This window comes from Rhinopithecus bieti, unplaced genomic scaffold (assembly GCF_001698545.2).
Source record: "Rhinopithecus bieti isolate Rb0 unplaced genomic scaffold, ASM169854v2 scaffold_52099, whole genome shotgun sequence".
Lineage (NCBI taxonomy): Eukaryota > Metazoa > Chordata > Mammalia > Primates > Cercopithecidae > Rhinopithecus > Rhinopithecus bieti.
Window position 1 is genome coordinate 357309 of NW_016820939.1, and position 15578 is coordinate 372886.

The following is a 15578-nucleotide window of genomic DNA, read 5'->3' on the forward strand; positions in this document are numbered from 1 at the left end:
CAACTTAATATTTGGAAATTGTTAAAAATTCTATTCAAATTACTCCATTCTAAAAGTGATTTTGACATTACCAGTTTCCATTTTGAAATATTTTACACATTCTAGTTTTAAAACATCTAATTTTATATCTGAGCAGTGACATGAGATTTTATCCTGAATCTTTCCAAATATTGAGGCCTTTCATTTCTTAGGAGAAGTGGAAAAGGCGGTGGAGGGAGGGAAGAGTCCGGATTTCAACTCCTGTCACCATACCACATTTCTATATTTCTGAATGTTTTCTCTAACATCTCTGATTATTATATCTGGCTTAAGGTAGAGCTTTTCTAAGAGTAGTAGTATGGTAAGAGAGGTCATTTCTGCAGCTAAATTTCAGAAAATCAAATCCTGCAATAAGCAAGTTACTTTCTTTTCTTTTCTTTCTTTCTTTTTTTCCCCCCCAATAGTTGTCTCCATGATGAGGTCACGGAGAAAGTCCCAGTCTGGTGCTAGTTTGTTTGTTTGACTTGCTAATCTCCCTTTTTAACAAATGGAGACATGTCCCAAGCTTGGAGTATTGCTGCACAGGCAGGCCACACTCTTGTGGCTTGTATTCAGTAACATTACTGTGTTCTCATGTATCATATTGATAGTGACTTTTGTATTTACCTTCTATTTATGGAACATTTTACTGGTTTTCCATTTAAGAACATAATATTGATCTAAGATTTCCTTTTTAAATATATTCAAATGTAAAAAAGACATTTAAAAAATATTAAGTAAGGGCATTTGGGTATGGTAAGTTTATAAGGGGAGGATATAAATCCTAAATAAATTTTATTATTATTAATTATTATTATTTTTGAGACAAGGTCTTGCTTTGTTGCCTGGGCTAGAGTGCAGTGGCGCAGGCCCGGTTCACTTCAGCCTTGACTTCCCCAGCTCAAGCAATCCTCCCACCACAGCCTCTCAAGTAGCTGGGACCACAGGCACACACCACCATGGCCAGCTAATTTTTGTATTTTTCTTAGAGATGGGGTTTCATCATGTTGTCCAGGCTGGACTCCTGAGCTCAAGCAGTCTGTCCACCCTGGCCTCCCCAAAGTGTTGGGATTATAGGTGTGAGCCACTGCACCCGCAGAAATTTTATTCTTAAGAGAAAATAGGTGACTTAGCAAGATGGTTCATTAATGCAGTACACATGTGGGTTATTTGTAAAGGGGAATAGAGCAAAAACATTCTAGGACCTCTTTCTCCAAGTTTCATGACCTAGAACTGTACTAGAACATCATGTCTAAATAGCCAACATTACTGATATAATGAAACATAAATACTACACTGAAATTACATTTAATTTTCAAATTCTATCACAAAATGTACTTATTTATGTATAGTTTATGTTTTCCAGTTTAACAAAGAAAATGATATTTCTACCAAGTGCTCTTCCCTAAATCAGTGCATTACTCTCTCTTTCTAGGGGGTCTAATTTCAGGCTAGCTAGCTTTACCTCTGGGAATTATAGAAGTGATTTTAGAAATAAATGTCAAATAACGATTACTCCTGCTCTGTTTGCCTCTAATTAGCCAAGTGTTTACAACTAATAGGCATAGCTAAACATTTTTACGTTTTTGTTTAGGTATCTGTTGTCGCAAGAAGACTCACACTGCTATTTTTCTCTTGCAGCACCACCTGTTTCTCCCTAAAACACAGATTTATGACTTAATTCTCTGTCATGTAGGACACCTATTACCTCCATTTGGATCTTGTGCTTCCAGTTTCTCACTTGTTTAATGAATTCTGTATGCTTAGAAGGTACACAAAGCCTGGGCTGGGGTACACATGTGAGGATCACACTGCAGGCTGTGAATGTATACAAAAATCCTTTGTTGTGGGTGTGATCACTTTAACAATTAGTGGATAAAATCTCTTGTATTCACAATAAGCAATTGCATATTTAAAAAATTTTATCTCCATTTAAAATGTAACCCTCATGTATTTAGACTTTACCATATAAATTTTAATTAAGTTCAGTTCCACTCTCAAGTCCCTAGAATTATGGCAAAATGCTCTCAAAGATAGCAGACTTTCTTATAAAGTTAACCAGCCTCCTTAGTGCAATATGTATCCGCAATTTCTTATCTGCAATTCAAAATCCAAAAATGTCTGAAAAAGCAAAAGTGTTTTTTATAACTCATTTGAATGCAAAACTGTCCTTGAGCTTTTTTGGTGGCAAAACCTGACTGAACTGCCATGAAGCTATTTACAGTTTTTATTTATCCCACTTAGTGTAAATATTCATAAGTTTACTGCAGAAATGTTGATGTGTTAGATTACTGGGTGTTGCCCCAGACCTTTGATCCGTGTGTTTCAGAATACAGAGTATAAGCACTGCATTACTTTTTTAAAAATAACACAGCTGGTCCAGAATTTCTCAAAAGTAGTTGGAAACCCATGTGTAAATAAGAATATGCATAAGAGATAAAGTGAGGCTATTTTTTTTTTATTCTTTTCCTTTTCTGTCAGTCATATTCTTCTTTGTCTCTTCCTTTTCCTTCTCTCCTCCTCATCCTTCTTCCTAATAAAAGTCTGTAGCAATAACCCAATAAGCAATATCAAATGTGTCGTGTTCTGTCAAGACATTTTAAGTGACCTCAATAAGATCTATAGTTCATTGTTTATAATAGAATCCATAACAGACAGAACCTTAAATAAACATTATTCTTTCCTAAACAACTTATCTGCTTTGTGTCTCCAAAAGGTCATTTGAGTTATCATTGCAACCGCATGTATTTTCTTCCTTCTGAGTCGCACACTGAGTAATTACCACACAAATTAGTAAAATTATGTTACATTTATCTTCAGACTAATAGCGTATGGAGAATAAGACCATTGCCCTTATTTTGTGTTCTGTGAATCAGCGTGAACATAGATTATAAATTTGACTTTTTAACATTTACTGTAGCTTAGATTTTTATTTTAATTTAATAAAGGCTAATTCTTAAAAAACATACTGTAGTTTTGAGAGAGATAATTACAAGAATACAAGCTTATGGAGAGTCTTTGGTAATAACTAAGCACATAAAGCCCTTTTTAATGTAAGTTAGTAAAACATTACCCATTTGCTATGAATTTACTTCATTTGTTTCTAATGATGGGACTCTAGGTCTTAAAATGAAAGAAAAAAAAACTGAACTTTAAAAATATAACCAATAACGAAGGGTTTACTGTTTTACATGAAAAGAGATACACAGTGTATGGACCTTGTTTGGATCCTCATTTCAACAAATGCAATTTAAAAGCCAAACCTATTCTGAGATAATCAGGGTTCTCTAGAAGTGGTGGTTTTTGGGCAAAGCCACTTAGTCTCCTTTTCTTGTTAGTCTTCATCTCTCTGTCCTTGGATGTGTCTTCTGTCTGTGCGTACTACTTTAGAGTCTCATGAAATTTCAGGGCGTTAAAATACAATCTGTATGTTGACTATTCTAAATGTTTATGCCCACTGCATATATTCAGTTATCTACTTAGCATCTTCACTTGAATGTCTAATCAGCATTGCAAACATAACATATAAAATCAAACTCTGAAACTTTCCCTCCAAACCAACTCCTTTCACAGTCTTCTGTCTTAGTTAATGGTAACTCCCTCCTGCCAATTTCTTAGGGCAAAGAGCATCAATATCAACAAAAACTTTTGGCCCTTCCTTCAAGATATTTCCAGAATCTGATCACTTCCCACCTGTCCCACCACTACCAGTTTGGGAGCTGAATGTCCCAAATGTTTTTATGTTAAGAACCAGGGAAGCTGATGCTGTAACTCAAGTCAGAGGCTGAAAACCTCCCAGGGGTCTGCTGGTGTTAAGTCATGGAGTCTGAAGACGGGCAAGTATGCAGTTCTGATGTCGAAGGCAGTGGAAGAAAAGTTTGTTCCAGCTCCGAGAGACAGACCAGTTCACCTTCTGTGTGTGTCCTATCCAGGCCCCTGACTAATTGGATGGTGCCTGCCAGTATTGAGGGAAGATTTTCTCTACCAACTCCACTCAGACTCATATACTAATCTCTGGAAACCCCCTCACAGACACACCCGAAATAATGCTTTACCAGGTTTCTAGGTATTTCTTAATCCAGTCAAGCTGACGCCTAAAATTAAATCCACAAGTCTACTCCTTGTCAACTTGGCACTCACATGCATCTCCTCAAACCATAATTCATTTCCAAATAAAGACAATAACAAGGTAATAGTTTCACCTAACATGATGCAACTATCCTGTGATTGTGATTTTCAAAATTTTAGAATTTAGGGATTTTGATCTTTTGAAATTTCAACATTTGGGATTATGACTTTCAGGATTGTGTCTTTTGGAATTATGATCCAAATTCTTTACTTGCTGCCCAGAATGTTCTTTCCTGTGTATATGCACATCTCACTGTCTCACCTCCTTTAGATCTTTGCTCAGATGACAGACTCTCAGTGAGGCCTTCCTTGATTGTTTTATTTTAAATGTCTACTTTCTGACTTTCTTGCTATTCCCTAGGCCTCCTTCTTAGTTATTTTCCTCCATCACATGTATTAGCATACGATATTCTAGTTGTACTTATTTATTTATTGTCTGTCTTCTCCATAGGACCAGTTATTTTTGTCTGGTTTATTCACTCTTAAATCCTCAGCATTTAAAACAGTGCCTGGCTCATAGTAAATAATAAATATTTGTTAATTGATTAAATAAAAACCTAGCACCTATCAATGCATAACACATAATAGTTGTAATAAATATTTAAATAAATGAAGGAATTAATAATCTAATTGGTGGATCATCCCATTCTCTTCCAATTTATTTGACTTTCTTATAGCTTTATTTTCTTTTTTATACTGCATAGACCCCATAATCTTCCTCACAATAACTTCTGCCACAACTCTCAACTCTCTTGCTGCAATATCCTCCAAGCAAATCTTTGACTTCTCTGTACTTATTTGTTGGTTGCTAAATGCAACCAAGAATTAGCTGAGGATCTGATCTCTGGCTCAAGGGACAGCCAAAAAGAGAATACCCAGGGACCGGTGCTCTCATTATAAGATGATATATGATTCTGTGGTACCTGAGCTCTGCAGCTCTAATAGTCCCTTTGCTTTGTTTAGTTTTCTAGTTTTGTAGACTTAAAATAGCCCTTTGTTGAACAGTTAGTTCAGTTGCTAAAATCAAGGATGAGCATGGTAAGGAAGTATTCATCTAGCTGACCTCTGAGTAATTAGGAAAGTCTGGCATTGACTGCTCCTCTTAGAATTAACATCGGAGGAGTTATTGGAATTGAGGGTTAAAGCTTTATCCAAAAGCTGAGTGCAGTGGCATGCCTATAGTTGCAGCTACTTGGGAAGTTGAGGCGGGATTGCTTAAGGCCAAGAGTTTGAGGATGCAGTGTGACATGATCATGCCTGTGAATAGCCACTGTACTCCAATCTGGTTAACATAATGAGAACCTGACTCTAAAAAGCAACAAAAAAGCTTTATCCAAAGATGCAATGGTTCTTTAACATTATTGTGTATGGGACTTACCTGGGGAGCTACAGATTCCTGAATACACACTGAAAGCCATTCTTTGAGGGTATATAGAAGCAAATGGGCAGGTATATATAGCATTTGAAATAGATCATGAGGACTATCTCACTAAGCCAATGAATGAGGCCATTAGACAAGAAGTCCTCCACCTAACTTATTTCCATCTCTACACATGCTTCTTTCCATTTGACTTCAGCAGACCAGATGAAGTATCATTGGAAAGATAAGCACTCTCTAATCTTTGTGACTTTACCTATTGCTTACCCACCTCCTCCTATACCTTGAAACTTGCATGATCTGACTGGTATTTACCACTTAGCTTCATCTCTTGTCTTCTCTTCCCCTTCTCTAGATAATCTACAGAATTTGAATACCTCCTACTGTTTCTTGTCTCTCTCTTAATACAGGTTATTTCCTCTACCTGGAAGGCCTTAACTATACCCCCCTTATATCTTCTTTATCTACCTTCTTCCTGCTTATACCCTCTTCCCTAATCCCAACCTCAGAATCATTTCTAAAATCTTTCTTTCTGGTCTAATGAAATGCCCTTTTTGGAATCCCATGGCAGTTTGAACCATTATGACATTTAACACAATATAAATTGTAATCATTGATTTATCCTCTCACCTGCTAGATGTTTTTAGTTTTTTCTTGTTGTTGTTGTTTGTTTGTTTGTTTGTTTGTTTTTGTGTGTGTATATGTGTGTGTTTAATGTCTGGTACCACACCACACCTATTCAACTTTTAGTCCAAGACTCATGGTCCTGAAGTCTAAAGGCTTGTTGGTAGAATTCAGTCTTTGTGATTATAGGACCTTTTCTTCCTGGTCATTGGCTGGGATACACTTTTGGCTCCTAGAGGCCACCCTTAGGTCTTTGCTATATGCCTCACTACATGGGGAGTTTACAACATGAAAGGAATATTGAGGACAATCTCAGAATGCTGCTTAGCACGCTATTTTTTACAATGTAAAGGACAAATATGATTTTTTACTTGATCTTTTGTGTTTTATCCATATTTGTTTCCTTTGGTTGCTGTCCACTAGACATTTTAAGTCTATGTAATTTAGGAAGATCAGCAGTATCCTAAAGCAATGATCTTAATGTAAGTCTGTGGGTAGCAAGGAAAGGTGATATAGAACGACAATAGTCAACATCAAAATTCTACCATTGCATTGTTTTCTGTTGGTGCTTTCCAGTTAGTGAAGAGAAAGAACAAATGTGAAATTAGAGATTTTCCCCCTAGTTTTACTTTTCTCCTAAGTTTAAGTGATGCAGAGAGGGACTGAAGAATTCTAGAGTTTTTCTTCTTATTCTTTGAAGCTGTCCTTTGAAAGCAGGGAATAGGCATGCATGATTTCTATTTAGATAAGTAGTTGACATGAACCAGAGGCCCCGAAAGGCCATTTAGACTTGTGTTTATTTTAGTTTATCTTCTTTCACACGGAAAGCATAATGGAAAAGTTGACAAATACTAAACATTGCTCCAACTGCAACAAAAATATTTAGATACATGCTGTTTCTACCTTGTGGCAACATCCAATTAAAACTTAACTGAGCTTTATCCCCTTTTCTCCTTAAAATTCCAATTCTTTCTTAGTTTTTTCTAACATATAGGCAATAATTTTTTTTCTCTACTACCTGATCTATAACTACTCCTAATGGAAATAAATATTAATGTATTTTTTATTAGGGAGATGAACCCTTAATCTTTTACACCTCTAATAGTGCTTTTATTAGTGAGAGTGCAAGGATAATTTGAACCCTTTGCATTGTTGGTGGGGATGTAAAACGGTACAGCTACTATGAAAAACAGTATTCCTGAATAAATTAAAAATAGAATTACCATATGATTTAGCAATTCCACTTTTGGGTATACAGTTGAACCTTAAGTTTTGGGTGAGTCAAAAGTTATATGTTGATTTTCAGCTGTGCAGAGGGTCGGTTCCCCTAATGCCTGCATTATTCAAGGGCCAACTGTATATCCAAAATAATTCAAAGCAGGATCTCAAAGAGATATTTGCATACCCATGTTCATCACAGCATTATGTGTAATAGCCAAGAACTGGAAACAACACAAATGTTCTAAACAGGTGAATGGATACAGAACATGTGGTATATACATATACGGTAAAATATTTTGCAGCCTTAAAAAAGAAGGAAATCCTGTCACATGCTACAACATGGATGAACCTTAAGGACATTATGTGAAGCAAAATAAGCTAGTCACAAAAGGACAAATACTAAATGATTCCACTCATATGAAATATCTAAAATAGTCAAAATCATAGAAACAGAAAGTACAAAGTTGGTTACCAAGGGCATTAAACACCGTAAGTTGGTGTTTGATGGGTATAGAGTTTCAGTTTTACAAGGTAAAGTTCCAGAGTCTGTTCAATAATGATGTGAATATATTGAACACTACTGAACTATACACTTAAAAATGAGTTAAAATAGTAAATTTAACATTACATATTTTTTACCACAATAAAAAAAATGGGAAAAGTTAACTTTTAGAAAACAAATTTACCATTTATTATTATTTCTTAAAAAGCAAGTGTTACTTGAAGTTGTGCTTAGTTTCTTCTAACAATAAAAAAAATCCGGGCAGCTTCATGGAACAAAGAAAAGGATTGCTGTTTCACCTTTGGTTGGGTTTAGTTTTGTTTTGTTTTCTTTCTTCTCTTTTTAAACAGCTTTATTGAGGCATGTTTGACATATTTAACTGTACATATTTAAAGTGTATAATTGGTTAAGTTTTGACATATGTATGCACCTATGAGATCATCATCAGAATCAAAATAATGGACATATTTATCACCTCCAAATGTTTTCACATTTCCTCATGCCACTTTTTAATCTTTCCCACGTGCCTCTCCGTAGGGCAATACCATCTTTAGGCAACCACTGATCTGCTTTCTGGAACTGTAAATTAGTTTGCATTTTCCATAATTTTGTATAAATATAATCATACAACATGTACACTTGCTTCTGTCTTGCTTTCTTCATTTAGCATAATTATTTCAGATTTATCCATGTTGTCACATGTATCAGTAATAATTTTTATTGCTGATTAGTATTCCATTGTGAGGATATACTAAGATTTTTTTTTTTATCCATTCACCTGTTGATAGATATTTGCTTGTTTCCAGTTTTTAGCTGTTACAATTAAAACTGCTATGAACATTTGTGTACAGGTCTTTGTGTGGACATATGCTTTAATTTCTATTGGGTAAGCAGCTTGGCATGGAATGGCTAGGTCATATGTTAAGTGTGTATTTAACTTTTTAAGAAACTATATTAACAGTTTTCAAAGCGTACCATTTTACATTCCCACTAGCAATGTATGAAAATTCCAGTTTCTCTACATCTTTGTCAACGCTTAGTATGCTTTGTCAACACATTGTGGTTAATCTTTTTACTTTTAGATATCCTCATAGCTATGTAGCCATATCTCATTGTTTTATTTTTATTTTCCTAATGACTAATGATGTTGAGAATTGTTTCATGTGCTCATTTGCTAGCCATATATCTTCTCTGATGCCCATTCAAATCTAAAAATACTGGATTTTTTAAAATTATATATCCTGGATATAAGTCCTTTATCAGTTATGTTATTTGCAGTATTTTTCCTTAGTTTGTTATTCATTTTTTAACAGTTCTTTATTTTCAGATAGCAAAGATGTTTAATTTTGATGAATTCCAGTTTATCAATTTTGTTTTTCTATTTTTTCTATTCTGGGTCATGCATTTGTTTTCATATATACAAAAACATTGGCTAACTGAAGCCACAATGATTTTCTCCTAACTTTTAATGGCCTTCAAGACCTTTTGTGCACAGAAAAGCCTATTGAAAATTGTTTTAAATGAACATTCTTATTACATTAAAATTCTAAAACCTAGGTCTTAAGTTGTTTTGTTTTGTTTTTAATGGGGTCTTGCTCTGTTGCCCAGGCTGGAGTGGAGTAGTGTGCTTATAGCTCATTGCAGTCTCCACTCCCAGGCTCAAGCAATCCTCCCAACTCAACCTCTCAAGTAGCTGGGACTATAGGTACGCACCACCATGTTCAGCTAATTTTTTTAAAAAATATTATATGTAGAGACGAGGTATTGGTGTATTGCCCAGGTGGCCTTGAACTCCTGGACTCAAGTGATCTTCCCACCTTGGCCTCCCAAAGTGCTGGGATTACAGGCGTAAGCCACTGCACCTGGCCATAGTTCTTAAGCTTTTAATGTCAATTTAATTATATTTTCTATTTATACATGCAGAAAGTTTCAAGGGACCCTTTGTTTGAGTATATAATCCCATTTTCAAATCTACTCAATTAACATCCCATAAACATTTTCAACTGCATTAATACAATTAAAAGCCAATTTAAAAGTATTTCATGTATCTGACTGACAAAAAAAACCTTCCCAAGTACCCAAATAAGACTTCTAATGAATGAAAACTTATATAGTAAGACTTATGTATGGCAAGCCTTTAAGGGTCTCTTGTATGTTCCAGTGGCATTTTGTATGTTTTAAAATACAAGCCTTAACCATTTTCTCATTACAGTATTTAAATTGGAATCACCATGCTAAACTGTTGTTCTAACTCACCTATTTCTCTTAGCTAAGATACTATGTATGTACAGATTCTTTAATTTAAAAAAATACTAATATATGGGCTTGTGTCTCAAACTTTTCTATACTTAATTCTGAATCTTCCTGAATGAAAAGATGCTTACAATTTTGGGGTTGCCTTCTCAACTCAGTGTGGTTTCTTAATGACCAAAGGTGTCCTTAGCCGGGATGCTGAGTGAATCTTTGCTCAAAACTAGTGGCATACACAGAGCTCTATTTTATAGCTGCTTTGTTCTTGAAACAGCATGTTTCTATAGCCCTATTTCTTTAGATTCAAGTTAAACATTCCTAATTAATCTGTCTCCAGACAGGTTATTTTATCACTTGATTGGATTTAGTTAATCTGTTTACTATTCATTCTGTTCTCAATCACTCTTACGTGCTTCCTGTGAGTGCCACAGCCCTTCAGGATTAAAATGACATCTGTTAGAATCTCTTTGTGGCTTTGTCTCTGTGAGCAGTTTTAAGGTCATGTCAGTAATACCTGTGTTAACCAAAAACATAATAATGATTCTGGTTATGTGATAGAAATAATTTTTCTTATTTGAAATTTTTTCCAAAACTTTCTAGTTATCATGTAGCATACAACTTTCAAGAGAATAAAAGTAAATAATATGGCTATGTTTATCGTAAAATTTAGCCTTTGTCATAGGTTAATGTGATAACGCCTGTCATGTATCTGTACTCCCAAGTTATCTAGTACTGTTTCTAAAGGAAACAATTGAAGCAATAGGCTTTAAAAATTTTTTTGTAACTAATTCTGTCCTCATCTGTTGGTTGACTTCAAGCTTTTTTTCCTCCACTTTCCTTTTTCGTTTTTGCATTCCTCTTCAACTTCTGCATTTCCTTCATTCCCTTGTTATCTTTGGAGCTAATGATCTAAAGTGCTATAATAATGGTAAATAAACATATGTAAGAGAGAAAGATGGTGCTAGTAGGCAATGTATAAGCTGATAGCTTTGTTGTTTGTTTTCTAGGAAGCTACTGTAATACTACATTAAATTCTGACATTGGGTGATCAGAGTGAGGCAGTTTTAAAAAAAAGTCTTTAAGTTCTTGCTTAGCAAAGCTGTAGATTAAAAATATTAAATCTATTCTGATAGCTTGATGATAACTTTGAAAAACAAATGTTCCTGTCTATGTTTTGGAGTTCTAAGATGTTCTAACCAGAAATGTTCATAAAGATCCTATATTGAATATACAAAAAAAAAGTTTAAATAAAAATTAACAGGTTATTGTTATAATTTATACCCTTATCAATCAAGCAGCAGACATATAATTAGTAATCTTTGTAGCTAGAAAAATTAATTGCTGAAAAAATTCTATTGTGTGAGAAGTTACTTTTAACCTTTTCATTTTTTTATTTGTAGGGAATAATTATATTTTAAAATCCAATTTATTTTAAAAGTAAGTAAAAACAGTATCTTAGGATTTAAAACCTAGTCTGTCTCTTGTGCTCTCTATATATACACACATATATGTATGTGTGTGTGTATGTATATATAAAGCCAACATACTGGTTTTACAATGGGATACGTAAGATATCATCATAAGCAAGTTATTTTGTTCTCCTTTTTTCCTTCCTTCCATCCTTCCTCCCTTATTTCACCAGAGGAAGTTCTGCCTCTATATAAAAACCCAGGTCCATAATTCCCTCCTTGCCCTTTGGTAATACTAATGACTACAGTCACTTAAACTCCATAATTAAAAGTACCTAGTCAGTATATTAATCAATATTTCAATGTCCATTCAGAGCTAAAACTTTTCCCTTCCCTAGCTAAGATGATCTATAGATGGAAGACAGTGTGATTAGCTTCTCTTTTTGTTACTTTTCTCCTCACCCACTGGCAAGTTGCTGTATCTCACCCCATCAGGATCTAAAGAAGAGAGAAAGTGAGGTAAACAGTTTTTGTTGTTGTTTTACCAGACTCCTATTGTGAAATTGCTTTTACTGTTTTTGAACTTCATATGTGTTTAAGGCTGGCCCTTTTTTCTTGTATGTACTTTTGTGGGTTCTTCACAGTCTTTCACTGGAACTATACTACATGTGACACTACAGAAATTTTTCCCTCCAGCTAGCCAGTAACCCCTAACCCTTCTAGCCCTCAGCCTAGTTTTCTTTCAGGCCATTCCACAGTAGAAATAATTCTAATTTGAATACTTCTTCTTTCTCTTTCTCCTCTTCTTTCCCTTCTCTCCTTTTCCCCTCCTTCCTCTGCTCCTCCTCCCTTCTTCATTTTTCTTGGTGGTGGTCTGGGTACTTCCAACCCAGAGTTCTGGGTGGAACTCTGGGTAGAATTTTTTAAACAGCTTTTCGAGATATACTTCACATACAATAAAACTTATCCTTTAAAAAAAATATTTTTAGTTTTTTAGAAACAGTCTCACTCTGTCAACCAGGCTGGAGTACAGAAGCATGATCATAGCTCACTGGAACCTCAGACTCCTGGGTTCAAGTGAGCCTCCCTTTTCAGCCTCCTAATAGCTAGGACTACGACAGGCACCACCATGCCCGGCTAATTTTATATTTTGTGGAGATGAGGGTCTCCCTGTGCTGTCCAGGCCGGTTTTGAACTTCTGGCCTGAAGCAATCCTCCTGCCTTAGCCTCCCAAATTGCTGGGATTACAGGCATAAGCCACTATGCTCAGCCTTCACCCTTATAAAGTATATCTTTAGTGATTTTTAGAATTTTTGTGCAACCACTGCCACTATCTAAATTTTAGGACATTTTAATCCTCTGGGTAGGATTTCGTATGGGTCCAGACTGGCCCTCTGTGTGGCTGTGCTTCCTTGCTGCTCTCTTACCCTGAGCAGTGGAAGTATAGCTGGCTCCTGATACCGTATGCCTCCTCACTCTTGTGTACCCTCACCTGTCTACCTCTTGTTGCTGCCTCAGAGTGATAGGCAACACCTTTAGATTCCTAAAGTGTGTATTAGGCACTGTCTGCTGTGCCCTCCACTAATTCCAGAGAACATATATCAAGGACTCCCAGGGGTCCCATTGAAGCTTCTTTCACTGGCTTGAGGTAAAAGGAAGGTACCTTTCCACATCCCTCCCACTTTGGAGGAGACATGAAAATCAGCACACAACTCTCTTCAAAGAAATTCTTGTGCAATCTTTGCTCTGTTCTTTATACCCTGAGTATAGGCTTTAGAGCTATCTAACCAGTTCTCAGACATATTACTTTGGAAATTTGCTACAAGGTAGTCCTTCTTACAAGTCATGTTGGTGTCTGATTGCTAATAGTATCTGATCCCTCTGTTGAAACTTCCAGTTTATTAATATTTTTCATGTAGAAGATAACTCACATATCTTTAGAAAGGAATGAAGCTTCTACTTTTTTCTCTTGAATAAATATGCTATTATATCATAAAGTCAGTGAGAACCTAGAGACTTTGGCATGGGCAGGGGTTCTAAATAAATAATCGCACTTCTTGTACAACCGAAGTAAAAGCGCTTTTGGCTTTTTTAAAGTAGTATCTTATATTTTCCTTTTAACTATCACATTGTGTATATAAGTAGACACCCTGGAGGCAGACTTTAAGCCTAAAATGTTTTAGTAAACATTTAAAAAGGAAAGTGAAAGGACAAGACTGGCCTCATTTGTAGTTGGAATTGCTTTTTTCAGTCAGGATTAAGTATCATAAATCTAAATTAAAAGAAAATAGTAGCTTGTCTTGTTAGTTGAGTAAACAAAGTCAACTTTTATCTAAAACAGATGTTTTTATAGGTTAACTTTTAAACTCCTTATTTGGCCTCTTTTCCAAATCTGCTTCTCCCTTACAATAGAAATATACTATATACGTTATGCTTAAATTGTTTTTTTCTGGGTAGAAATCTTACGAATCACTCTAAAGAACAATTTTCAAGCTGTGTCAATTTAGGAAAATTTATATAGAAGGATTTTAACTAGTTATATTTTCCTCTTTTAACATAAAAATAGGTTTATTAAGCTCCATAGAAAATCTTAAGTTTTATCAGTATATCATCTACTTAATTGAACGCCATTGGAAAATTGACCTGACAAAATTTCAGGACAAACACTTTTCTGATCTTTTATTAATCCAGCGTCTGTAGAATCATATATCAAAGCATGTTCACAAGCATAACCACTTCCCTTGTCATAGCCACCCAAAATGACATTTTTATTGTTACTATCATTCCTATGTTACAATAGGGAAACAGAGGTTTAATGGAAAAGTGACTTTCCCAGGGAAAATGGTGAGTTGCCAACAAAACTGGGTCTGGAAATACTTAATTGCATTTAGTGCAAAATATACAGTTACAGTATATATAGGAGATAATAGAAATCAACTAAAGAATGGAAGAAATGTGTTCCATCTTATTCCCAACTTCCCCTACCATGGCTATAGGTTCTCCTGTCTATTTCTCTCTACTTTTATATCTGGGATGGATAGGATGAAACCTGGAACAGAAATCTGAAAGGCCTTCATTCAGTTCAGTCTGACTGCTTTGGTTTATGATCTGTATTTTTGTGCCTCCTAGTACCCTGGGGTCTCTGCCTTTTTCCATGAAGTAGTCAGTCACCACCCCCATTCTCCAGTTCTGTCTCTGAAGTTGACCATGTTGGGCTTGGGCAAGTGGTTATTTTGAGGATTTTTTCCTCCAATTCCTTTACCTTCTATGAGTTTAAGGTAACATTTAGATTCATAGCCATATTGAGAAATTAGGTAGACAGGGGGCTTATAGTCTGTCATCACTGATGTAGAGCTTTCACTACTGCAAGTACAGTTAAGTTGCTGATGCATCAACCGTCTGTTACCTTTGTTTCCCAGGTAATATGCACGTGTCACTAGCTGAGGCCCTGGAGGTTCGGGGTGGACCACTTCAGGAGGAAGAAATATGGGCTGTATTAAATCAAAGTGCCGAAAGTCTCCAAGAATTATTCAGAAAAGGTAAGCTGCTGATGCTGCTGCTGTTGTTGTTGTTGTTGTTGTTTCAGTATTCCGTAGCTAAAAAACAGATACAGGGTCAGAGATTAGATTTTCGTTTCATTATTCCTGTGCCTTTGGCAGAGTATGAAAGGAATACTTTCCTTATCTCGTTTAGGGCTGAAAAAGCTCAGCTATTATCTATATTCATTAGAATATCTTCTATGTGCCCAGCATTGCACCAGGCAGCAAAAGTTTAATGGTGATTGAAACCAAAACAGTTCCTCTCCGTTTAGAGCTCACAGTTCAATGTGGAAAATAGCTATTAATAAAATATTTGGACCAGGCATGGTGGCTCACACCTGTAGTCCCAGCACTTTGGGAGGCTGAGGTTGGGGGGTCACTTGAGGTCAGGGGTTTGAGACCAGCCTGGCCAACATGGTGAAACCCCATCTCTACTAAAAATACAAAATTTAGCTGGTGTAGTGGTGGGTGCCTGTAATACCAGCTACTCAGGAGGCTGAGGCAGGAGA

The 15578-nt window shown here is 35.7% G+C and overlaps 1 protein-coding gene across 1 annotated transcript in view; it reads left to right on the top strand.

Moving 5' to 3' along the window:
* Window positions 1-15578, top strand: part of PTPN13 (protein tyrosine phosphatase non-receptor type 13) — a 223018-nt gene that overhangs the window by 23478 nt on the left and 183962 nt on the right. Inside the window, 1 exon segment of the mRNA XM_017860030.1 lies at window positions 14950-15069. Within this exon segment, the coding sequence (XP_017715519.1) occupies window positions 14955-15069 (115 nt within the window). The 5' untranslated portion in view covers window positions 14950-14954.